The sequence below is a fragment of the Lucilia cuprina genome, chromosome 2, assembly GCF_022045245.1.
Source record: "Lucilia cuprina isolate Lc7/37 chromosome 2, ASM2204524v1, whole genome shotgun sequence".
NCBI classification, from domain to species: domain Eukaryota; kingdom Metazoa; phylum Arthropoda; class Insecta; order Diptera; family Calliphoridae; genus Lucilia; species Lucilia cuprina.
The window spans coordinates 17,336,438-17,364,359 of NC_060950.1; the positions used below are offsets into that span (position 1 = coordinate 17,336,438).

A 27,922-nucleotide genomic window follows, 5' to 3' on the forward strand; every position below is an offset into this window, starting at 1 on the left:
AGATAGATAGATAGATAGATAGATAGATAGATAGATAGATAGATAGATAGATAGATAGATAGATAGATAGATAGATAGATAGATAGATAGATAGATAGATAGATACTAATTACTGTTTATGAAAACAATTCTACAACAAATAATTAGTGCTGACTAAAAAATATTCGTTACTGACGAATTTGTCACCAGTACTTGTTTGCTTTAAGAACACAAAACGGCCTTGGGGTTAATCATAAATTATTATTATTTTATATTTAAATTGCAATTTAAAGCTTGTTGCAAAAACCAAGTTGGTTTTATAAACAATATTTTCGGTTAAATTTTTAAAATGTTCATATAACCTTTAAAAAATAACAGAGACAGGGCTTAATTTAAAATTGGCAACATGATATGGTTTTTAGTTAAGCAATAAAAAGAAGAAAAAACACAAAAAACTTAACATAATTCAAAGAAAAATAAATAAAAATATATGTATGAACACAAATTGGCATTGAGTTGTCTTTTTGATGCTACTTTTTTATTATTATTTGAAATTATTCTAGACCAAAAATTTATGTTTAAATATAAAATAAAAAGCTTGTTGGCCATTATCTTTCCATTGAAGAATAACTAACGTCTTTCCTTTCACTGGATACAATACAAATGTATTACAAATATCTGCAGCAATCTATAATTTTTAACAAACCAACTCAGAGAAAAAAAAGCAACAGTAACAAAAAAAAAACAACCAAAATCTGTAAAAATTTTATGCCGCATTTTAATGGCGCCTTTATATGCAATTTTCAATTTATTGTACATATAACAATTCATATACAGAAACTTTAAGAATTGTGTCTCAAATGTTTATTGTCTCTACATGCACACATATGTATGTATGTACGTATGTATGTACTTAATAATAATCATATGAATTATATTTATGAATTTTAGTTTGTATAACTATAACTAACTCCTAAATAACAATGGAAAAAGCAATAATAATCCCCAGTCTACCAAAAAAAAACCCCAAATCACATAATAAATATTTGGAAACATTCATATTTTTCCTCATAAGTACTTTATGTAGATTTTTAAAAAGTTGTTGTCTTAATGGCTGAGCTTGTCGTATAAACTCTACAATGGATTTTTTTAAAGTCAATATGTTAGCTGTCATCATGAAAATTATATAATGTTTTATTGAAACTCTTTTATTTATTTATGTAGTTTAAGTTGGCCCCATTTTATGTGGAGTAAAAATAAGTTACTGATGTTCCCATCGAAAATAGAATTAAAGCAGGGTTTATTCTAAGATACCGTTTGTTCTGAGTTCTATATTTCAATTTTCTTGAATTCTAGCAAAAGTTATTACGCCAATTTTTCAAATTGCTTGTCACTTATTTACGTGAAAGATGAATAAAATAAAAAAACTAATTCTCCAAATATTGACCTTTCCTAAGGTGAATGTTGAGAAACAAAAGTAGTTTTCTTTTTCTGTGAAAATTTGTGTATTTCATCTCTATACAAAAGGTACCACCCTAATGTGCATTCGTATGCACATTTTTGCAGTTTATTGTACTGCAAGTAGTGATAGTTGCTTTGCAGTTTTGTTTCCTCATATATCATTTTATTAATTGTAAGCTTGACATTCGTAGGAAACCATTTTGAGCCAAAAAAATATGAGGCTTAAAATCTTTAAAAGGCTATTAATTTTAAATATACTTGTAAGTAACAGTATTCACTCGTACTTACCATATAAAAAACACATTCAAATAACAATTATTCAGTATATTTTATTTGCTAAGTAATGCCAAATCTTGTATTCCATTACATTGTGTTTCGTTGCACATAGAACAAATCTTAAGTTTTAAAATCTGTCTATTTATTTATCTACCTACCTACGTATCTTTATATATCTATCTATCTATCTATCTATCTATCTATCTATCTATCTATCTATCTATCTATATATATATATCTATTTATCTATCTATCTGTCTGTCTATCTATCTACCTACGTATCTATCTATCTATTTATCTATCTATTTATCTATCTATCTATCTATCTATCTATCTATTTTTCTATCTATCTATCTATCTATCTATCTATCTATCTATCTACCTATCTATCTATCTTTCTATCTATCTACCTATTATCTATCTAACGATCTATCTATCTATCTATCTATGTATCTATGTATCTATCTAACTTACTATATATCTATGTATCTATGTATATATCTATCAATCTATCTATCTATCTATCTATCCATCTATGTATATATCTATCAATCTATCTATCTATCTATCTATCCATCTATCTATCTATCTATCTATCTATCTATCTAACTATCTATCTATATATCTATCTATCTATTTATCTGTCTGTCTGTCTATCTATCTACCTATCTACTTATCTATCTAACTATCTATCTATCTATCTATCTATCTATCTATCTATCTATCTATCTATCTATCTATCTATCTATCTATCTATCTATCTATCTATCTATCTATCTATCTATCTATCTATCTATCTGTCTATCTATCTATCTTTCTATCTATCTATCTTTTCCCCAGTTATCGAATAAAATGTTTTTAAACTCATTGTCGCTTGTAGTTGTAGTGTAAATTGCAATTATAATTCCCTTTTGTTACGCTCTAATATGCTATTAGTTCGCGATGAATGATCATTTTGTAGCATTCGCCGAAGAAGAAGTATTTGTTTACATTTTTATTTAATTATCATTAACTGAAAAAAAAACAATTTTAACAAAACATTTCGCTCTTTTTTTCTAAATAAAACAAGTTATTGATAAGAAAGTTTAAAAACAACAATAAAATACGTGGACATATTTCTTTTTGCAAAAGATATTTGTTAGAACAACACGAAATAAAAGAAACGCTCTTAATAATTTTTAAAACAGCTGCACACGTCAGCATTTCAGTTTTTAATAAATAATGGAAAATAAAAATAATCCTCCTAAATGTATACATTTAAAAGTATCCTCTGGAGCACCAGTATTAGTTAAAGTATTATTTTTTTCTTTAAATACATATGTACATAAAGTAAACTCATAAATTTTTTGTTATATTTATTTCTAGCTTACAACTAATGGTACTTCACACTTTTATACACCTATACCGGGTGGTTTTCCTCCGGGAGCTGGTGGTCAAGGTCCTGGGCCTTATCAGGTAGGACCTCATGGTCATATGCCACCACCGCCTCAAGCCGGAACACCACAACCTCAACAGCAGCAGCCGTCATCAGTAGGAAATAGTTCTCAGCAACAGCAGCAACATTCACCAGCATCACATTCCGCCAATCATTCACCATCGCCACCTAGTAATAACTATCACAAGGACGAAAGAACTCAGAGACAGCATACCAAATTGTTAAGAAAACTGGACAAGCAACGTAAGTTTTTAGATATTCCTATATTGAATATAATTTAAATTAATTATAAATACTTTATATTTCGTATCACCCTTATTTTAATTTCCAAACAAACATTAACTTTATTACTCTAAAATATTATGAATAATCAATATTAATTAACTTTAAAGGTTCTGCAGTTTCATCGCCAGCACATTCACCGTCACCCCGTCGCCAAGAGCCACAAATAAATGGTCACAATACTAATAATAACGGATCTTTAAGGTCACAACAGCAACATAATAACAACAATAATCATCATCAACGTAAACAACAGCAACAAACACATCAACAACAACATCAGCCACAACAGCAACGTAATGGTAATGTTTCTAATTATAATAACAGACAGGGAGCCTCTTCAGTTGCCTCCTCTGAAGAGGGTGATGATAATTTATCTTTAGGTGTTAATGGTGCTGACGGTGATGAAGAAGAAGATTATCAGGCTTCGATAGTTGAACAACTATCAACTATACAAAAGCCTGAAGTTACCGACATAACATCACGTTCAGCGAAAATTGTCTGGGAGGCACCACAATGTATCAGTGAATCCGCATTGCAGTTGATAAATATGCGTGAATTGCGTTACAATGTTCTCCTAAGCGATCGTGCAAAAGAATGCAAATATAAAAGTCTGTATAAAGGTTCCTCGTATGATTGCATTGTACAAGATTTGAAGCCAGGCCAAGAGTATGTAGTACGTTTACAGGTGCACTATGAACATTTACATGGTACAGCCTCAGAGCCTACAGAATTTACAACTCCAGCATGTGAACCAGATCGTCCAGCGGCTCCTCGAATGGTAATGTGCACCAAGAATTCATTGCATTTACGTTGGAATAATCCCCTGTGTAATGGTTCTTCGATACAACATTATCTTCTGGAATATGATGAGGGTAAGACTGGGGCACGTGTGGTAAATGAGGCCGCTTGTAAATTTGTAGAAGCTGTTAAGACAAAAGGCAGACAATACATAATGACCAAATTACAACCCTCAACTATTTACAATTTTCGTTTGGCAGCTGTAAATGAGGTTGGACCTTCGGCCTATTCGCCTGTATGTACCTTTAGTACCCAGGGCAATCCTCCTTCAGCTCCAAAACCTCCAACACTACAAGCATTTAACTCTTCATCATTGCGTCTGGTTTGGGAAAGACGTCAGTCAGATGGTGCTACTTGTATTTATGTCCTACAAATGTTAGACCGTGGCTCTGGTCATGGCTATTTAAATATGTACAATGGTCAAGACTGCTCATACGAATGTTGTCAGTTACGTCGTGCCACTTTGTACTATTTTCGTTTGAGAGCTGAAAATGAAGCTGGAGCCTCTGCTTGGTCAAATGAGGTGGCCTATAAGACAGCTCCAGAACGTCCAGGACGTCCGGGAAAACCTTATGCTAAGGGAAAGATCCATGGTACTCACTTTCGTGTACGTTGGGAACCGCCTACGGACAATGGTGGTGCTGAGATACAACGTTATTATTTGGAAATTAATGCAGGCGGTCAAAAGTTCGATCGTATATATACAGGCGTTGACTGTGAGGCCTCTTGCGATCGTTTACAACCTGGCACTACCTACCAATTGAGAGCTTCCTGTGAGGGACCAGGTGGCTTAAGCCCTTATTCGGAGGTCAGTCACATTACCTCTGAAGCTGTAGTACCTGCTGCTCCACCTTCACCCTACTATGACAATCCGCCCGGGCCTTATGCGGCGGTCTTAAGACTCGATAAACCGGAATATAATGGTGGTGCTCCCATTTTAGAATTTGAATTGCAATTGCGTAAATGTTCGGAACAGGAAACACCACGCAGTGTTTATCGTGGTAAAGATGCCTATTGTGTTATTAAAGATCTGCAGCCGGGTAATCAATATGAGGTGCAAGTCAGAGCTATTAACCGCATAGGCGCAGGAGCTTGGTCTCCTTGGTTTAAATTTAGTTCCGCTGCCGCCGCTCCCAATTGCCCAGAATCTTTAAAAGTTATCATCAAGTCAGCTACACAATTGCATGTTTCCTGGCAGGAGCCTGCGAATAAAGGAGGAGCCCCCATTGCAGAATATAGACTAGAAAGTGCCACAGCCTCAAACGTGTCAAATGACAGCGAGTCAAGTACTCCACAACCGCCACCCTCCTCGGCATTTCACACTTGCTATCAGGGTCTACAGACCAGTGCGGATATACGTAATCTAATGCCTTTTACTTATTACTATTTCCGTGTTAATGCCTGCAATATGGCGGGTGTTAGTAAATGGTCACCGTTGGTAAATTGCCAAACGCCAGCCGCTGTGCCATCTGCTCCTCAAATCAAAGACTTGGAATTTACTTCAAACGATGCAACACTACGTTGGTCCTCTCCCGAATGCAATGGTTCCGAAATTACCAACTATACCATCGAATATGCTGAGCGCACCATCATGACTTCGGACAACGCCTGTGAATACACTGTCACCAATTTACAACCAGAAACTTCCTATAAATTCCGTGTACAGGCCATTAATGCCATTGGCTCTGGTCCCTACTCTCTTTATGCCAAATTGACTACACTGCCCTCACCTCCAACGCCGCCCAAATTGGAATGTTCCGGTGTGGGTCATAATTTCATCAAACTAAAATGGGGTGATGGCAAAAATTTAGACTTTACCAAATTCTATGTAGAAATGTTTGTCCAAAGAGCTAAAGAATTCCAAGTGGTATACTCTGGCACCAATTGTATGTGCAAAGTCAATAAGCTGCAGGAACGCACAGCCTATACATTCCGCATTTGTGCCGGCAACGATCGTGCTGGCGTTGGCGAGTATTCCGAAGAATTTGTATTCTCTACCTCGGCCTGTCTGCCGAATAGCATTAAAGCTCCTCGTATTGCTCAAAATTTACCATCAGCTGCCTCCTCTGCGTCTACATCGTCTGCTAATGCAAATAGTGGTAGTTCGCCATCCAGCTCTTCATCGGGTGGTGGCGTTATACCATCCGGTTTGCTACCAGAAACACCCAGTTTTCTAACCGGTTTGGGTAATCTAATGTTGGGTGTGCCACTGACACTAGAATGGCAACATTCAAAGAATTCCTTCTCAGATCGTGTGGAATATATGCTGCAGTATGCCATTGGCAAAGATGGCGAATTTAAAAAGGTAAGTGTTGCAAATCGTTTATATTATAAAAAATACACAAATGTTTAAGAATAACAGATTTCGAACTGAATTTAGAAACATTTTCGAAAAAACTTTCTTATAATATTCGAATTTTCCAAAATTTATTGAAAAATTTCGAAATATTAAGCGATTTTATATCAGTTTTAAAACTTTTTCGAATATAATTAGAACTTTCGAAAATAAATTCCAAGTTTTTACTTATTTATTCACTTTCTATACACTTTTCAGATATACCGTGGCAGTGAGACCAAATTTACAATCGAAAACTTAGAACCAGGTGGCCTATACCAATTTCGCGTATGTCCAATACGTGTTACGAACAATGGAGAAGATTTATTAGGTGCATATACACCACCATTCCGTCATCAAGTGCCACTCATACCTTCACTAGACGATATTGATGGTAATCTCTTGGGCAATGCAGCAGCTCAAATGTTTGCCGGCCTTAATGCAGCCTCTGGCAGTGCTAACCATGCCACCGGCTCATGTCATGGCCATTCACATCACCATACGCATCATTCCCATATGGGAGGACATAGTCATCATCACAATCCCCTACATTCCCATCACAATAGTAGACACAGTGGCCATCATAATAATAATAATAACGGCGGTGGTAGCAATGATTCAAATTCCACTACAAATCTTCATCATCGTTCCGTCTCTGCTTCGGCTGGCAGTTCGAGTAGCAGTTCGAACAGCAGTAGTAGTAAGAATCAGAATTCCAATGCCAATAATACACCGAGCAACAATACACTGTTGATTGGCAGCAATGCTATCGGTTTTATACCCATTGGCAGTATGGCCAGTGAATTGGCTGCTAGTTTTGCCGGATGTGATGATCCCAATCATCATCACCACCATCATCATCATGGTTTTCCCGATGTTGCTAATCAACTTAATGCCACAGCCTCAAGTACCAGCGGCAGCAGTAACAGTTCCAATAATCCACAATCAGCTGCCTCTCTGCTGGCTGCCAGCGCCAATCAATTGTTTGCCAACAATCCCATTCTACTGCAAGCTGCAACGGCTGCCATCAGCCATCATCAACATGTTTTGGGTCATCATCATGGCGGTGGAGCTCACAATCAAAATGCCGGTGCTTTAAGACGTTTCGTTACCAAACTAAGTTCGGTCTATTCCAATCGTAAACGTTTCTCGGATCAAGAAAAGGCTGTCATTTTCATGGTTTCATTCTTATTTTTCACTTTCCTCTTTGCCACATTAGTTAAAATGTTTATGCGTTAATTTACGAAAAATCGAATTTATATATATATATATTTGGGATCCAATAAAACTGCAACGATTTTCTTTTTTTCTTAAACGAAAAAGAAAAGAAAATTTTTAAACGACAACAACAAATCTAGAGTTTTCAAAAGAGATTATTCTTGATTAGAGATCTCGTAAGAAAATCGTATTGAATATACTATCTATCTATATATATCTACATATATACACTATAATGAATTGGGGTTTAAGTTTATTTAATTTAATCGAAAAACAAAATCAAGGGTTTCAGTATCTTACATATACATACACACATATTTACATACATATAAACTTTAAAACAAACAAACATACATACATAATACGCGACTACCTTAGAGAAAAACTAAACATTCCAGAATAAGTGTTTCAATTGCAAAATATAAATCTACAGTATTTTTTTTTTTTTATTAATGATTTTAACCGTTTTTATGTTAACATTTGCTATATGTTTTCTTTTTATTTACTTCGTTATTAATTGCCCTATTTTGTCTTAAATATTATACAAACAAACATAAATATTGCATTATTTTTATAGATATTTGCTTTTATTTGTTGTAAGAGGCTTAAACAAAACAAAAATATACATACATACACATATATTTTAAAAATTTAATAATGCAAATCCTGCCCCAAAATTAAATGATGAAAAAGAAAAGAAAATATAAAATACATTATAACTAAATGAGATCCTAATTTTAAGGTTTAAATATATAAAACTACAGTTGCCCAAAAGAAGTTGCAGAAGAACAAGTGGTCAAAATGTTGCTTGTTAAGTGTTAAGCATCGGTTTTATATTGCATAAATAACTGAGGAATTGATTGCTCTGTAACTCGATTTGAAAGAAAAGCATTTCGATTTTTTATGTTTAAATATATTTGTGCAATTCACAATCGGTGTTGTACGGTTGTATGTCGTAGTTTTTTTTTATTATTGATTTGTTTTTGTTTCAAAAAATTTTATTTAAAACATTTTTATGACATACAATGCTACAACGATACTACATCGATTGTGAAGTGAACAATTGTGTGTTCGAAAACTTTTTCTTTTGAATCGAAATACGGAGTAACTCTCCTGATTTCTTTAGTGAAAACTGTTGCTCAAGGTCATTAATCTAGGAACTTGATTTAATGTCTTGATAAATAGTTCAGTTAATATCTTATGACAAATTGAATTAGAAATGTATGTTACGAAACACATTTTCTTAAGAATTTTATGTTTTAAAACAATTTTTTTGCAAAATTTCATGTCTTGAGATATAAAATGATAAAAATTTATATCTTGCAATACAAAATATTTGTTCATATCACAATTGATGTCTTATAGTTGTAGCGTTGTAAGTTATAAAAAAATTTTCAAATAAAATTTTTGGAAACAAAAACAAATCAAATCGATACAACCGTACAACACCGATTGTGAATTGGACAATTGTTTTGACACAAATATCTTAAAATATTTTTTTTAAGAAAATCATATTGTAACGAAATACATTTTCTTTAGAATTACAATTTTTTTACAAAATTTCATATCTTGAGATAAACAAATTATAGAAACAAATTATAGGGTTGTATTGTAGTAAGTTTTTGAAGAAATTGTATGACTTACAACGCTACAACAATACGACCTCTATTGTGAAAAATGAACAATTGTCTTGATTTTAATTTATTTTACAATTTTTGCTTTTTTTTAATAATTTCTAGATACATTTTTGTTAACTTACATGTATGGTGACTAATTTCTGCAGAAAATTTTTGTCTTAATATAAATTTCTTTAAAAATTGTTGCCTTAATATTAATTGTGTTAGAAATTTCTATAGAATTTGTTTTTCTTGACATAAATTTCTAATAAAACTTATATTAACAGAAATTTTCCTAAAAAATTTCTGGCTTTGAGTCACATTTCAAATTTGTTTTCTTTTTTAAGATAATTTTCTATAAAATATTTATCTTGAGATAGTTTTCTTAACATAGTTTTCATGACATAAATATCTATAGGAATATGTATAGAACTTTGTATGTTGAGTAACATTTCCTGAGAAATTTCTTAAAAATGTTATATTTTGAGACAAATGTTTGTCTAGATAACAATGTTGTTTCATCATTTCTATTAAGATTTATATCAAGACATGAAATTTTGTATTCTGAGAAAACATTTCTATAGAAATCTATATTAGTTTCTTTAAAAGCATTGCTTTTGAAACATATTTATATGTTTAGGGTCAGAGTAAAGCTAATGTAAAACTATTTTGGACGGGTTTCTTACTACTCAGTTAAACTAGGCTTAACTTGCTGTTAGATTAAAGTCGGGAACAAATTTAGGTGAACTTTAAGACCTGGTTCACACTAGGAAACATTTTTTGGGAAACTTTTGATGTGTGTGAGAGAAAGAAATATCAACCATCTCTTTCTGTCGCACACAAAATTAAAAGTTTCTCAACAAAAGATTCCCAGTATAAACCAGGTCTAACTGATGATTTTGTTTTCCAATCAAGGATTTAAGTGCAGTTAACTTTGCTATAAACAATGAACAGCTGTTTTTTGCAAATAATACTTTTGTAAAATGAACAAATTTGGAAAAATATTAAATAAACATTTAAAACTATAATAAAGAAAAAACAAATTAGAAAATTGCAATTTACTTAAAATATTAAGTTTCTGTTCATTCGAAATCATTGTTTTATTGTTTTTGTTAATTGTGTTTTTTCACTTATAACTTAAGTTTAATTGGCCAATAATACTCAGTTAAACTATGATAATAAGTAACTTTACTGATAACAGAATAACACGAAACATATTTTGAACCAGGTTTAACCAAAGAATGAAGATTATATTTATCAGAAAAACTCGTCCTATTGGCGAGTTTATCTTAGTTTAACTGAGTTTTATTGGTCAATTAAACTCAAGTTATAAGTGAGAAAACATAATTAACAAAAACAATAAAACAATGATTTCGGAAGAACAAAAACTTAATATTTTGAGTAAATTGCAATTTTTTGATGTGTTTTGTTTTATTTATTATTGTTTTAAATGTTTATTTAACATTTTTGCAAAATTTTTCATTCTACAAAAGTACTGTTTGCAAAAAAAAACAGCTGTTCATTGTTTATGTTTTTGAGTGAAAAGTTGGCAATACTATCAAAGTTAACTGAACTTAAATCTAAAACTAAAAAACACAATCATCGGTTAAAGTCCGCCTAAATTTGTTTCGAGTTTAATCTAACAGTAAGTCAAGCCTAGTTTAACTGAGTAGTAAGAAACCTGTCCAAAGTAGTTTCTATAAAATTAAGGATTCCATAAAATTTGTAAGAAAATTTTAACACCTAAAGAATTTTGAAATTTTAAAATACCAGACTGTAAAAGACATGATACACGATTGTTACAACGTTGTCAGTAAAATGTTTAGAAAATATCTAACAATCGTCTGAACTTACAATTTCATTCTTTCGTAGTTTCTATAAAATTAAACCGTTTTCATAATTCCATAGAATTTGTAAGAAAATTTTGACACCTAAAGAATCTTAAAATTTTAAAATACCAGTAATAAACTGTAAAAGACATGATACGCGGTTGTTAGATCTTACAACGTTGTCAGTAAAATGTTTAGAAAATCTCTAACAATCGTCTAAACTTACAACTTTTCTTTCGCAACGATGTCAGACTGACAATATATGTAAGTGTAATATTTGTAAATTTGTAAGTTGGCAGAGTTATTAGACATTTTACTGCCAACGTTGTAAGATCTAGCAACCGTGTTTACACGGCATAAGACCAATTTGTTCTCAACAACTTTTTGTCACAATTAGCAACTGTTATATTTAAAATGTTATGAAAACTCTTAAATAACGATTAAATCCCTTTTTTTTAATTATAATCATACTATGCTCTGTAATACTGTAAACCTATAAACAAACTCAAATATTTTTCACAAACTATAAAAGCAAAATATTAAGAGTTAATTAAAACAAAAACGAAAAAAAAACTCTTTAAAACTAAAACTCCTCTCTTAAACTTTCTCTAACTCTTCTTCTATTTAAGAAATAAAAACAATATTTTTTACTATAACTTAGCCAGATTTTTTTAAAAAAAACATATTTTCTAAAACTTATAAAGAAAAAACGAAAAGAAAACTTGATAAATGTCTTTTATAAAAAAAATAACTTTAAAATTTTCCCTTATAAAGCATAAAAAAACACTACTCAACCAAAATAGTTATAAATAAAAAAATAAAGTTAATATTTAAATAATAATAATACTAAAGATAAAACAAAAATATTTGTTAAAAAAATCAAGTTTATAAGCAAAGGACCATTTTTAAAAAATAATATTGGCCTATTATTTAATCAATTATGTTTTGTTGTCTCAAATTTTAAAGTTAAAACTCTTTATATATAAAAAAAATATAAAATAATATTTCTTTTATAAAACCTAAAAAGTTGAGTGGTGTTAATAAAATATTTTTTTTTAATAAAAATAACATTAAAATAACAAAAAAGTATAAAAATTTAATTAAATTCTTTATAAAAAAAAATCTAATTTATTTTTTAAATTAATAATAAAAAATATATTCTCTTTATGTACTTGCAAAAAAAAAATAAACATTATTTTCCACTTTTATATATATATATATATGTATAAAAAAAATATTTAAATTAAGTATAAATACAAAAAAAATAAATAATAATGAATTCTAGAGAAAACAAAAACAAAAAAAACATAAATTAAGTTTAAAATATAAAAAACTATTAAATCTGTCCATTATATACAAAATATAAAACACAACAACTAAACTAACGAATTTCTTAATAGACACGTCTTTTTTTCTATAAAAACTATAAATTTAAATGTTAAACTATATTTAAATAACAAATTTCTATAAATTTCAAGAATTTTATTAAAAGCTTTTTTTTAATACTTTTAGTTTTTATATAAAAATAAATAAAAACAAACAACATGTTTATAAACATACACAACAACAACAACAAAAGAAGTGATACAAAAACTTAAAAATTAAAATTCCATTATTAGTTTTTTATTATTATTATTATTAAATTCCATTTAATTACATTAACAAAAAAACAAACAAACATATACATATACATTTATATATATATAGACTCTTAGTAAAAGTCTTTTTTTTCATTTTAAACTTATATAACTGTTGAAACTTTTATATATTTAGATTTATAATAAATGATGTCTTAGTTATATATTTATAAAAAAAAATATATGACAAATTGTATGATAATGTATTTTATATGGTTAAAGGTTTTTCTATAATTTTTATTAATTTTTTTTTTTAATTTTTATTATTTTTCATAATTTTTTATATATTTTTTTGTGTTCAAACTTAGCGAATCCAAATTTTTTTTATATTTGCAATCATTTACTATTTAATTTTTAGCTAATTTTTATTTTAAACATATTAGTACAATTCACAAACAGTGTTGTACGCTTGTATCGTAGTATGTTGTAATTTTTTTATACCCTACACCACTTTAGTGGTTAGGGTATATTGGGTTTGTGCTGGTATTGATATTGGTCGTATACCCACCTTAAAGTATACCAATCGGCTTAGAATCGTTTGCTCGTTAAGCTATGTCCGTCCGTCTGTCCATCCATGTAAAGCTTGTAATCAAACTACAGGTCGCAATTTTGAAATTTGCTACATTCTATTGCCCCAGGGACGAACCCTATTGAAAATAATTAAGATCGGTCTATTATTTCACCTAGCCCCCATAAAACTGTACCCCCGAATAGGGCTTGTAAACATTGTAATCCAAATACAAGATCGGTCCATTATTTCACCTAGCCCCCATACAACTGTACCCCCGAATAGGGCTTGTAAACATTGCAATTAAAATACAGGTCGCAATATTGGAGATAATACAATTAAATTATTTCACCTAGCCCCCATAGAACTGAAACCGCCAAATAGGGCTTTTAAGTTTAAAATTACTTTTAATATACTCGTATCTAGACAAAATTTTAAACAAACGTGAAAAATTCTTTAGTTTGGAGTTTTAGAAATAAACTAAACCTCTCTACCCTACCTTGCCACGCCTACTAGTAGGATTTGGCAGTACAAATACTGTAAAGTCTAACCTCCCCCCCTTATTTACAAACAAAATTTGTATGGCCTTATTCATAACAATTTATCAAAGGTTTATTAAACAAATTTTTGTATGAAAAATTTCCTTATAAAACTGTGATAATTTGTTATGAATAAGATTCTTATTTTACAAACGGTTTATAAATTTTGTTTTATAAACCTTTTTTAAAATAAAAATGTTGTTTTGTGAATAAGGGGGTAAAATAATAAGATTTTTTTAAACTAAAAAGTTATTTTTTTTTTTTCTTAAAACCATTTATAACCTTGGCATGTATAAATAATTCATAATTGGTGTTGTATGGTTGTATCGTAGTATCTCCATATTTTTATACGCCACACCACTTAAGTGAGGTGGGTAAATTGGGTTTGTACTGATGTTTGTAACATACAAAAATATTCGTCTTAAATATCCACCTTAAAGTATAGAATCGTTTTCTGAGTCGATTAATCTATGACCGTCCGTCCGTATGGCTGGCTTTCCATGTAAACCTTGTGCGCAAGGTACAGGTCGCAATTTTCAAGATAATTTGATGAAATTTGGCACACACCCCTTTTTTGAAAATGGATAAAATAGGTCCCCTAGCTTTTTGGTAATGATCGGACCTCATTTGACCCTATCCCCCATACAAAATGACTTGAAGGTTAAAATTGACATATTAATCACCCCAATTCTGCATTTCGATTACGTTTATGCATTCAGTTACGCAACGATCGAAAAAAAGGTATTCCAACAAAAAACTGAATCGTAAGAAAAAGAAGAAGAATCAATACCATTGTGTGTATTCTGCATTACGATCGTAACTACGTTTTTGAAAGTTCTTTCTTTGTGTAGCGGAGAGTCGGGTCGAAATGCAGTATATCGAATTTGGCAAACGGAGAAAATTTCGATTTGAATTGAAACGTAAAATAGGGCCCAATAAAATATTTAAATTCTACATTAAAAAACTTTGAAGTAGACGTGAATTCCTCTAACAATATTTATAAGAATAGGCTCTTATTTTCTCTTACTCCCCTTTGAGCCCATTTGTAAAAAATCTCTTTTTTTTTGCCAAAAATAAGTAAAAATATTTCAGAAAGTTAAAAAACAAATTAAATGCTTATTTTTTTTGAAAAAATTTTTGAATAATTCCCATTTTTAACATACTGACTGGTGTAGGGTATGGTCGACTATGTCCGTCTATACATTCATACTTGTTTTATAATTGATTTGTTTTTGTTTTAAAAAAATGTTATTTTAAAACTTTTTATGACATACAACGCTACAATGATACAACATCGATTGTGAATTGAACAAATATTAAACGATTTGTTTTAAATTTTCCTGCGTTACTGTTTTAAAATTTTTAGAAATTTTTAAAATATTTAAAAAAAAATTTAATTATGATAAAATTTATAAAAAAAAATGTTTTCACTTAAAAGCAAAATAATTAAATTAATATAAACAAAGTTTATATAAAAAAAAATGTAGCAAAAAAAAACTAAATTTAAATATTAATTGTTTTTTTTTTTTTTGCTAATTTCCCTTTAAAACTTTATAAACAAAACAAAAAAATGATAAATAATATTAAAAAAAATCAAAATTAATATAAATTAAATTTATAAAAAATTAAATATTAAATATATTTATATATATAAATAGCTACAGAAATTTTTTGATGTTTCAAACTCTCTAAGAAAAAAACAACTAAATAAAATACATTTAAAAACAAAAATCATGTTAATATGTTTATATTTATAAATAAATAAAAAAAATACTTTAAAACTAATATTTAAAAAAACAAAAAAATAAAATTAAAAACTTTTTTGTTAAATGTTTATATTTATATATTATATTATATATATTATTAATAATATGCTCTTTATAAAATAAAACAAACATAAATAAATAAATAAATATAATTTTCTTTTTTTTTCTTTTTGCTAAAACAATTAGAATTATTATTATTATTATTATAAACAAATAATATTATAAATAAATATTATTATTATGATTATTATTATTATATATTTAAATAAATTTAAAAACAATTGAACTTATGTGCATTATTTAGTGGTATGCGGTGTATTTGTAAAACAATTATATTTAAAAAAAACAAACAGCAAACATTATTAATTTATAATAATAAATAAACAATAAATAAAAAAATAAATTAAACACAAACGAAATGAAAAAAAAAAAAACAAAACAAAAACCATTAAACACTACTTTATAAAATTATATACAAACATAAATACATCTACATCTCTATATATATATATATTAAATATTTACTAAAACAAAATAAGAAATAAAAACTTATAATTGTTTAACTTTTTTATGTTTGTTTATTATTATTATTACAATTATTATTACGATTATTATGTGCATTATTCAAAAAAACAACAAAAAAAAATTTAAAAGAATACAACAAAATATATACATATATATATATAAACAAACAAAAAACTTTTCGTATAAAATAACGCGAATTAAATATAAATATATTTAAAAAAAATTAAAAAAGAAAAAATATATAAAAATAAAGATGAAAAAAAAAAAATATATAAAACACATTGTAACAATAAACAAAAATTACAATTATACATATATTATTAAACATTTATTTCAATACAAAAACAATAATAATAAAAAACAACAACAACAAATATATATATATGAACAATATATGATGAATAAATTAATATGGAAATATTATAAATAAAAAAAATACATATATATTTCATTTCAACCTAAATAGAAATAACAATTAGGTAAGTGCAAGTCAAATTTTTTTAATTTTATAATAAGCAACACTCGTTAAATGTTTAACTAATTGCCTAGAAAGTTATAGCGAATGAAAGCTTAGGATTAAAGCTAATAGATCGTTAAATGAAAGTAAGCAAAAAGGGAATTCAACAAATAGCAAATATAAGTTTACGCCCATTTTTTTAGCTCCACAAGTTGGCATGGTAACTTTTAATTTATTGCAAAATGTGCTCTATTTTCTTCTTTATCCACACACAAAATTTCATTAAGATATCTCAAAGAATAAAAGAGTTATTAAACAAATCTTATTTACTCTTCAAAGATACAAATTAACGTTTTTGGCATTGTTCAAGTAAAGTTTGGAACCTTAAAACTCGAGAACTATTAGACCAATTGCAAAGAAAGTTATAACAAATGAAAGATTAACTTTTCTGCTAGAAGAAAAACTAATTTATTCGACCAATACGTAAGACAAAATTGTTTAAAATAGCAAATGTAAGTTTACGCCCCTTTTTCATCACCAACGGTGGGCGTGGCAATATTTAACTTTCTTCAAAAATGTGACCCATATTCGTCTTCATCCACACACACAAAATTTCATTAAAATATTTCAAAGAATAAAAGAGTTATTAAACAAATCGTATTTCCTCTACAAGGATACAAATTAAGGTTTTTGGCATTTTTCAACCAAAGTTTGGAACCATAAAACTCGAGAACTATTTAACCAATTGCAAAGAAAGTTATAGCAAATGAAAGGTTATCTTTTCAGCTATAAGATAGACTAATTCACTTTACCAAAAAGTGAGACAAAATTCATAAAAATAGCAAATGAAAGTTTACGCCCCTTTTTCATTACCAAAGGTGGGCGTGGCAATATTTTACTTTCTTCAAAAATGTGCCCCATATTCGTCTTCATCTGCACACCAAATTTCATTAAGTTCTATTGAATAACAGCCAAGTTATTCCAAAAAATCAAAAAGAAGTTTTAACCCAAAAAAGTGAAAAAATCAAATTTCAAAAAATTTGTCAAACACCAGGTCAACAGAACCTGGTAGTAGGTGGATTCCTCTACACTATTTTCTTTAACTTAATATATCTAGTAAACTACTTGAGATATTAAAATAAATGTTTCACCATACGATAGATTGAAAACTGGGCTATAAGATGGGCAACCTTTGGCCCGCCTGACGTTTGGACAAACCTGTTAAAAAATGAAATTTAAAGTTAAAATGCGTATAACTAACTTCATAATGAACATAGAAAGATAAATGATAGCTTATAGGAATCCCAATATTCCATTCTATGAATGTTCCAAGTTTTATTAAAAAATTCTTTAAATTCTTCAAAATATTAAAAAAATTCCAAAATATATTTGAGGACACAATTGACAGTTTTTGGCATAGTTTGACCAAAGTTTGGAAGCTTATAACCTGACAAATGTTTAACCGATTGTCAAAAAAGTTATATCAAATGAAAGGTTAGGATTTCAGCTAGTATCTCGGTAAATCAATGTTACTAAAATATAATTCAAAATTGTTGAATTTAGCAAATATAACTTTACGCACATTTTTTAGCTTCACAAGTAGGCGTGGCAAATTTTTATTTTTTTAAAAATGTGACCCACTTTCTTCTTTATACACACACAAAACTTCATTAACATATCTTAAAGAATAAAAAAGCTATTAACAAAATATTATTTCCTGTTCAAGGATACAAATTAACGTTTTTGGCATTGTTCAACCAAAGTTTGGAACCATAAAACTCGAGAACTATTTAACCAATTGCAAAGAAAGTTATAGCAAATGAAAAGTTAGCTTTTCAGCTATAAGATAGACTAATTTATTTTACCAAAAAGTGAGACAAAATTTATGAAAATAACAAATGAAAGTTTACGCCCCTTTTTCATTACCAAAGGTGGGCGTGGCAATATTTTACTTTCTTCAAAAATGTGCCCCATATTTGTCTTCATCTGCACACCAAATTTCATTAAGTTCTATTGAATAACAGCCAAGTTATTCCAAAAAATCCAAAAGTAGTTTTAACCCACAAATAGTAAAAAATCAAATTTCAAAAAATTTATCAAACACCAGGTCAACAGAACCTGGTAGTAGGTGGATTCCTCTACACTATTTTCTTTAACTTAATATATCTAGTAAACTACTTGTGATATTTAAATAAATGTTTCACCATACGATAGATTGGAAACTGGGCTATAAGATGGGCAACCTTTGGCCCGTCTGGCGTTTGGACAAACCTGTTAAAAAATGAAATTTAAAGTTAAAATGCGTATAACTAACTTCATAATGAACATAGAAAGATAAATTCTTTAAATTTGTCAAAATATTGAAAAAATTCGAAAATATATTGGAGGACATAATTTGCAGTTTTTGGCATTGTTTAACCAAAGTTTGGAACCTTATAACTTGAGAAATGCTTAACCGATTGTCAAGAAAGTTACATCAAATGAAAGGTAAGGATTTCAGCTAATAGCCCGGTAAATCAATGTTAGCAAAATATAATTCAAAATTGTTGAAAATAGCAAATATATTTTTACGCCTATTTTTTTAGCTTCACAAATGGGTGTGGCAACTTTTTATTTTTTGAAAAATGTTTCGCATTTTCTTCTTCATCCACACACAAAATTTCATTAAAATATCTCAAAGAATAAAAGAGGTTTTAAACAAATCTTATTTACTCTTCAAAGATACAAATTAATGTTTTTTGGCATTGTTCAAGCAAAGTTTGGAATCTTAAAACTCGAGAACTATTTGACCAATTGCAAAGAAAGTTATAACAAATGAAAGTTTTGGATTTCAGCTATAAGATAGACTAATTTAATTTACCAAAAAGTAAGACAAAATTGTTTAAAATAGCAAATGTAAGTTTACGCCCCTTTTTCATTCCCAAAGGTGGGCGTGGCAATATTTTACTTTCTTCAAAAATGTGCCCCATATTCGTCTTCATCTGCACACCAAATTTCATTAAGTTATCTTGAATAACAGCCGAGTTATTCCAAAAAATCCAAAAGAAGTTTTAACCCAAAAAAAGTGAAAAATTAAATTTCAAAAAATTTGTCAAACACCAGGTCAACAGAACCTGGTAGTAGGTGGATTCCTCTACACTATTTTCTTTAAGTTGATATATCTAGTAAACTACTTGAGATATTTAAATAAATGTTTCACCATACGATAGATTGGAAACTGGGCTATAAGATGGGCAACCTTTGGCCCGCCTGGCGTTTGGACAAACCTGTTAAAAAATGAAATTTAAAGTTAAAATGCGTATAACTAACTTTATAATGAACATAGAAAGATAAATGATAGCTTATAGGAATCCCAATATTCCATTCTATGAATGTGACAAGTTTTATTGGTAAATTCCAAAAAATTTTCAAAATATTAAAAAAAATTTGAAAATATATTTGAGTACACAATTGGCAGTTTTTGGCATTGTTTAACCAATGTTTGGAACCTTATAACTTGACAAATGTTTAACCGATTGCCAAGAAAGTTATATCAAATGAATGGTAAGGATTTCAGCTATTTAATGAAGTTGCTTACAATTACATCTATCGCTTACAAATACATGCTAACATCCATTTTCATTCACAGTCAATGACAGTTTCTTTTTAAATTAAACATTTCATTTTCTTTTAAACTTGATTAATTTTTTATTTAAAAAAAAGATAATAATCGCATATTTTTTTCTGTAATGATCACTTATAAATAATTAGACATTTTAAAACAACTACAAAACTACCATAAAAAAGGTCTTTTTCTTTGTATTAAATATGCTTAAACATTAACGTATTGATGAATACAAAAGAAAAACACGGTAAATTAACATACAAAAATTAAAAAGTCAAAATCAAAAAAAAGTAACAAAGGAACAAAAAAAACAAATAAAAAGAATAAAAAAATTTACATAAGAAAAATATGATAATGATAATCCATTCTAAAGAATGGAAAATTTATAAAATAAAAAAAAATATAGAACAGTTATAGAACCATAAGTTGTTTTTTGTTTCTTTTTTTAATATTTGGATTATTATATAATATATACGTTTAAAGTTTTTAGAAATGAAATCACAACAATAATAAAAGCAAACGTGTAGCAGCTTCAGCCGATGTAGTAGTGGCTGTTGACATACCAGCAGCAGTCGCAGCAGCAGCAGCAGTTGCAGCTGTATTTATGTCTGAACTATTGCTGTTTGTACACGTTGCTTGAAGCAAATCTCAGAGTCCTGTGTGGCTAGTTTGTAATTGTTCGATTGAAATTGAAAGTTGTTCCAAACGTTGCATTAATTGTAACATATTTTCTTGAGCTTTAGCAGCATTAAAATCATTGCCATTCTCGAGTGAATCTTCTTCGGCGGCAGCCAATTCAAAATGCAATTTGGCAAGACTTTCTTGTTGTTCACGGATTTTAGTCATTTGATCCATAGTACAACCGGAACCTAAAAACAAAAAAAAGAGAGAGAGGGTTTTAATAATTTTTTTGTTTATTTTATAACTTTGTAAGAGTTTTTACTAACCAAAAGCTTTCAGTTTACCAGAATGAAAATCATCCAAGAGACCTAAGAGAGCACGCTCCATATGTTTGACATCCGGTACTTCTGAGACAAAAGAATGATGTTTTATTGGACGTTGATCGAATTTATCACTGAGGCTGCCAATGTTCGCTGATGATATTAGACCCGGATAACCAGCACTAACGCTTATTGCTGCATTATTTACATTCGGTTTGCGTCGTTGTATCAGTGGTGTATTATCAATTACATTGTGATTGTTACTGTTATTATTACTACTAGCATTGTGATATTGATGTTGATGTTGATGATAATGATGATGATGACTACCACTACTACTATTAGTACTGCCGCCAGCCAGACCACTACCACTACTAGAACTCAAAGTATTACTAGTGGCCTCACAGCTAATGACAGCTGCTTTAGTTGTAGTGTTTGTTGTCGTAGTCAATGATGTTTGATTTAAACTACTAGTACTTGTAGTCTTTACAGTCGTATTATTAATATTGTTATTTTTATTATTGCTGTTATAGTTGTTGTTGTTATTATTATTATTTTTAATGTTGCTGTTTATACAAGTCTCATCACTTAGGGTCTCGCTACTCAATTGCGTTATGCCATTAATGCTATCACCATCACCGATATCTTCATGGTGTTTAGGCATAATTATATTTATTTATATCAACAACACAAAATTATTTGTAATTTAATTTTTTATTATAAAATACAAATGATTTTTAATAATATTTAATTTTAATTGTAGTTTAATGTTGCAATTGTTTATGATGATGTTATTTAAAGTTTTTGCAATTGAATGATGTAGTAGTAGTAGTTACACAGTTAAATTGTTAAAAGAAATACAAAAAAATAAAACAAAAAAATTAAGAAAATATAAAATAAATAAAAAACACAAAAAATAAAACAAAATTAATTACTAATAAAATAAATTAATAAATATACAAACAAAAACTATAGTTTTTTTACTAAATTTTTTTATTTCTTCTTTCACTATGTTCAACCAATCCTTTGTGTATGGCGCCAAAATATCGACTGTATGTCGTTTTTATTTTGGCGTCTAGTAGCCACACGAAAGCAGTTAGTGTGAAAGTGTAAAGGGGGAATTAGTTATAAGGTTTTTTTTCTTTGTTTTAAACTTTTGGAAGGAAGAGCGTTTGTATGCATGAATTCATTTTAATACCTTTTTGTTTTAGTGGTGAGTGGGTAGTTTTCTTTTTTTTTTTTTTTTTGAAGTGATTTTGTTTCTACTTGGTTGATTCGTGACTTTTTCATTGTATGTGTTAAATGTCTTGTACATATTAATGTGTAAATATGAATTTTGACAATATGACATAAGAGTCGTGTCTAGAGTTATGAGTTTTATACATAAAATGTATAGCAACAAGTATGGTTTATTGTATTATATCAATTCATTATATATACACGTTTTGTATTAACGGGAATCCTCGAAAGTATATACACTCTAACCAATATCTTATGTTAATTTTAAAATTTTTATACATATTAATAATTTCAGTGAAATGTGATTCATTTTTCTAAGGCTTCCTTTTACTAAATTTACGTTCTTATATACAGTTCTATGTCTTTTCTGTAATTATTAAATAAAACAAAAGTTTTTTTTGCAATGAATTTCTTTAAAACACTTCCTAAATAAATACAACTCCTTTTTAAACTAAAGCTAGTGGTGCCCGGACCACTGCTGGGCCTTGAAGAACGCGTGGACTTATAACATAAGGTTTTAAAGATAGTTAGATAGTTAGATAGATAGATAGATAGATAGATAGATAGATAGATAGATAGATAGATAGATAGATAGATAGATAGATAGATAGATAGATAGATAGATAGATAGATAGATAGATAGATAGATAGATAGATAGATAGATAGATAGATAGATAGATAGATAGATAGATAGATAGATAGATAGATAGATAGATAGATAGATAGATAGATAGATAGATAGATAGATAGATAGATAGATAGATAGATAGATAGTTTTGTCGTTAAAGTCGGTCTTCCTTGTACAACATGCTCTGGCATGAAGGTCAATAAGTCTACATTCTTATCACAGAGCAAAACCATTTTGTCTCTTCCTAATATGACGATTGGTATTGACTAATTAGTTAAATTAATAATAATGAATATAAAAGATACAGATGAGAATTATATATGATCAAATAAGCTCTAATATCACCAATAAGTTTGACCGACAGACAATATTACGTTTAAAATATTGCAAAAAAAAAACAAACAAAATTAGGCACAAAATGAATTTAAGAGAAACCAAATGAAACACAACACAAAACAACAAATAAAATAAAACATAAATGAAATTAACTTTTCAAAGTTATCTTATTTCACAACTGATACAAAGAATTTACTCTATATGAATATATATTATCATGAACGAACACCAGACACGCCCTCAGCGACTGTAATGAAACATTTACTTATAATATAAAGATAGAAAACAAAACCAACACCATTATCAATAACTCCCTAATAACTATCGACCTCACTTTTTTTTTGTTAATAGCTTTACAAAAAAGAGTTTAAGGGAGGTCAAGTTATATGATGTTTTGGTTCATAACTAATATTCTATACCTTTTAACAACTTTCGTGGTCGGGACTTGAATTCGAAACGTTCATCATTGGTACCATGCAAATGTGGTCGAGGTCGTCTTTCATTTACGTAGGTAACTTTGGCAGATGATTGACCACCACCTATTTTTTCGGATGTTGTGGTAGTACGTTCTATTGAACATGATGCTGAATTACGGCTGCGAGTAGTTTCGCCACTAGAAATACTCTTAATCTGTAAGAAGAAAACAAAGTTTTTATACATTTGAATAACCATATTGTTAGAGACATGTCTAACAATGTAATACCCTACGATGGAAATAAAAGTCGCAGAATATAATTCTCTCTATAACCCCGATCATTGTCCTGACTTACGTATACTCTATAGTCGTTAATATAATCTACTCTATATTCAGGTAACGTCATTAGACTAGAGTCAGGACTTCAGACTTAAGTTTACTCTACTGCGTAGTCCAGACTATAGTCTACTTTAAGTAGTGACTATACAGTACTCCATAGTCAACTATTTCATCCACACTATAGTCATTTTGATAATTCAGACTATAGACTACTCTAAAATCAAGAATACATAATATACTATTCTAGTTCCAATGACAATTGGATCTCCACTCCGGAGCGACCTGATTCTCAATCGCTTCAAAATTTCTCAACTCAGCAACAGCTGTATTAACCGGAAGTTGTTTCCCCCAGGGAAGAACATACAATTCAGCCGACCTGTTACAACAAGAACTACTACTCTAGTCCACGCTATAGTCCACTCTATTGTCTAATTTTATAGACTAGACTAAAGTATATTCGGTAGGTCAGAAGAGATGATGCTGTAATATCTTCTGCAAACCATTTTCATAAATGTATTCCAAAAAGACGACTAGTGTAATTACAAAACAAACGCACACATAGTTAATGATACCCAGAAATTCATTCTTAAGCAATTTATAGGAGCACTACTTTTGTGCTTTATAAACATCAGCACTATCACATACATAATACCCACTTCTTCTCTTCATTTGTATAAACTACAAAAATTGTAAGCGTAAAGCAAAACTAATAGAGATAAGACATAACAAAGTTCATTCAATAATATTTTGCATATTTACAACAATAGCAATAGCAACAACCACACAATAGCAGCAGCCATTAAAAACTTACATTAATTTTGGGCACGGCCATGGGTGAGGCAGGAGTTGGTGCTGATTTTGGGGCACTATTTGTGACATCTTCTTCTGTTTCTACATCTACCAGTTTTTGACGTTCTACAACTTCATCATTAGGTTCCATATTTATAAATTTTTGTGGATAAAGAAATTAAATTTTCTTTATTTTTCTTTAAAATCCAGGGGTATTCTTCTATTTCTGGCCACAAACTAATTTGTTATTTTTTCGTTTGTGTTATTTTATTTATGGAAAATTATTTAATATTTATTGAGCTTGCACTTAAGTGTACTCATTTTGTTGGTTTATTTAATAATTTATATGATTTTAATAAGTAAATTTTGTTAAACAAAAAACACAAAAATTTTATCAACAAACAAAAAGAATCGTATCCAGAGCCCTGCGCCGACAAATATTAACGGCGGCGATGACTGACACTAAATATGTCGGCTTAAATCGTCTGTAAGCCGGCTACGTTTAGTTTTGAAATTTTCAACGATTTTAAATAAAAATGGAATCCAAGAGATCAGAAAGAAAATGGGATTTCGAAAGAAAAAATATTGTTTATAACAAAACAGAGCAAGCACAAAAGTTGTGTCAGAAATTATGCAGGTATGGATAAAAAATTCTTAAAAATTAAAAACAAATCCTTTCTCCAAGTTTTACGAGGATCGGCCGATATTCAACCCTATCCTCCATATAAAACATCTTGCAGAAAATCTGTTTCTAAAAAATTTTGCATTAAGAAAATGATCAATAAAGTAAAAACATAGATATTTTATTTATTTACTACCTATACCCAATGTGCTTTTTATAGATTTTCATTAAATCAGAAATTCCTCGCATACAGATTTTTATACAATTAGGAAGCTGCGTGTCCAATTTTAGGTTCAATATTATAGAAATTTCGAAAAGTATTAGTAAAATAACAAAATAGTACCTTTTTAAATATTCGTTCAAGGATACTACGTGTTTAATTTTATGTTTATATATTCAGTATTTTAGAAATCTCAAAAAGTACCACATGAAATACGAATAAAGTACCAAAAGACCTCTTTTATTTATTTTCATGCTACTAAGTTCAATATTATAGAAAATTCAAAAAGTACCACTTAAAAAACGAAAAATACTAGAAATACTCAAGTTTAAATTTTCATTTACTCAAGACCCTTCTATCTTAATTTTATGTTTTCAGGTTCATTGTAATAGAAATTTCAAATAGTACCAGTTGAGGAACGAAAAAGTAGCAAAAAGTCCCGTTTTATATGTTCTCACATACTACAGGCCCTACAGGTTTAATTTCATATCTATAGGTTCAATATTATAGAAAATTCAAAAAGTACCAGTACATTATTAATTTCGTGTTTCTATGTTCAATATTATAAAAAATTCAAAAAGTACTAGTCGAAGAACGAAAAAGTACTAAACAGGTCCCCTTATTTTTCTAGGTTTAATTTTATAGAAAACTCAAAAAGTGCCATTTTATAGATTCTCATTTACTCTGGGCTCTACGTTCATAATTTCGTTTCTATGTTCAATTTAATTGAAAAAAAGTACCAAAATACAGTTTTTATCCGTTTATTCTTTAAAGGGCCGAAAAAAAGTACCGGACACTTGTCCGCTTTAATGAACGACGATAAGCTTTAAGTGTTTTTGTAACTCTTCTAGTTTAGGAGATTTGAGTTACCGAATTTACGTTCTTACCCTTTTCTAAATTGTACAAATCTGATCGTATCAGAGAAAAATATTGTAATATTGATTATTCACAATAGACAGGGCAAGACAAATGATTCACAATGTAAAGAGTTGCCAAAGGAAAAATTAAAAATTACCATAAAACAAAAGTGGTAACATTAAAAAAGGCTTATTAGTACATAACCAAACCATTAGTGCTACCAAGTTTATATATTAATGACTAATAAATACTTTAAACTTTTTAAATATTAATTTAATTTTCTTATTGCACTTTATTAATTAAATACACCTCATTAAATTTAATAAATAATTAACCTTGCTTCTTTTTGAAACCCAAATCATAAACCAGTTGCAAAATACTCAAAATACCAATACCGCAAAGGCCGACAGTCAAACCAAACAAGGCCTTGTCAGCTGGACCACCTTTTAGGAAAACAGGCAAATCATTTTTAGCCTAAAAATATTTATTACAAGTTATATTTTTTATTAAACAAAAAACTATTCTTTATTTATTTAGTTTACCTGGAAGATTTTCATATTTTTCGCCAATCCCTCGGGTAAAGCCATTTTGTCTCAGTTAACAATGAAGTGCCTTTGTGCGATTATGCAATTCTGTAATTAGTTTATTATTGCGTTTTTTGTTTTAGGAGAAATATTTTAAATTTTATAATTTATTGAGACAATTTTTAAATTATTTCATTTACAATATTTTATTTTCTCTTTTGTTTAATAAGAAATATTTATATTTTTATTTTACTTACATGTTATGGCTGCAATCTCCACTGCAGTTTAAAATTTTTGACTAAAGTATTGAAAACATCTGTGCAGGAAAGTTGTCAATTTTAAAAATAGATTTTTGAAATAAAATTGCACTTGGTTGCATTACGTTGTGAAAAATCGTGCGAATAAAATAAAATCGAAAAGAGGGAATTTCAACTAACTAACTAAATACCCAACTAACTTACTAAGTAAGTTACTAACTAATTGACTGACTGACTGAATAACCAAACTAACTAACTAACTAACTAACTAACTAACTAACTAACTAACTAACTAACTAACTAACTATGTAACTAACGAACTTACTAAGTAAATAACTAATTGACAGCCTCACTGACTAACTAGCTAGCTAACTAACTAACTAACTAACTAACTAACTAACTAACTAACTAACTAACTAACTTACTAACTAACTAACTAACTAACTAACTAACTAACTAACTAACTAACTAACTAACTAACTAAT

At 28.9% G+C, this 27,922-nt stretch overlaps 3 protein-coding genes across 5 annotated transcripts in view; 1 reads left to right on the top strand and 2 right to left on the bottom strand.

The window, feature by feature from the left end:
- LOC111678717 (fibronectin type-III domain-containing protein 3A) overlaps window positions 1-10,466 on the top strand; it is a 332,499-nt gene extending 322,033 nt beyond the window's left edge. For both annotated transcript variants that reach the window (XM_046945861.1, XM_046945866.1), the window contains 3 exons: window positions 3,082-3,394; window positions 3,544-6,539; window positions 6,789-10,466. In XM_046945861.1, the coding sequence (XP_046801817.1) occupies window positions 3,082-3,394; window positions 3,544-6,539; window positions 6,789-7,808 (4,329 nt within the window). In that variant the 3' untranslated portion in view covers window positions 7,809-10,466. The remainder of the gene's footprint in view (window positions 1-3,081; window positions 3,395-3,543; window positions 6,540-6,788) is intronic.
- A 9,870-nt stretch (window positions 10,467-20,336) lies between these two features.
- On the bottom strand, window positions 20,337-25,402 carry LOC111689897 (coiled-coil domain-containing protein 28B). 2 transcript variants are annotated; one of them, XM_023452360.2, is made up of 4 exons: window positions 24,979-25,401; window positions 23,833-24,043; window positions 21,216-21,296; window positions 20,337-21,137 (listed from the first exon to the last, which is right to left on the bottom strand). In XM_023452360.2, exons 1-4 carry the CDS (start codon window positions 25,105-25,107, stop codon window positions 20,917-20,919), a joined length of 642 nt encoding a protein of 213 aa, XP_023308128.1. In that variant the 5' UTR covers window positions 25,108-25,401; the 3' UTR covers window positions 20,337-20,916. The 2 variants fall into 2 exon arrangements, with proteins under 2 accessions (XP_023308128.1, XP_023308127.2); XM_023452359.2 differs by having other exon boundaries at window positions 20,339-21,137; window positions 21,216-21,854; window positions 24,979-25,402.
- Window positions 25,403-26,924: 1,522 nt separating this feature from the next.
- LOC111688744 (cytochrome c oxidase subunit 7A1, mitochondrial) lies at window positions 26,925-27,502 on the bottom strand. Its single transcript, XM_023451252.2, has 3 exons — window positions 27,438-27,502; window positions 27,199-27,288; window positions 26,925-27,130 (listed from the first exon to the last, which is right to left on the bottom strand). The coding sequence occupies exons 2-3, from the start codon at window positions 27,241-27,243 to the stop codon at window positions 26,987-26,989; spliced, it is 189 nt and encodes a 62-aa protein (XP_023307020.2). The 5' UTR covers window positions 27,244-27,288; window positions 27,438-27,502; the 3' UTR covers window positions 26,925-26,986.
- Window positions 27,503-27,922: the final 420 nt, after the last annotated feature.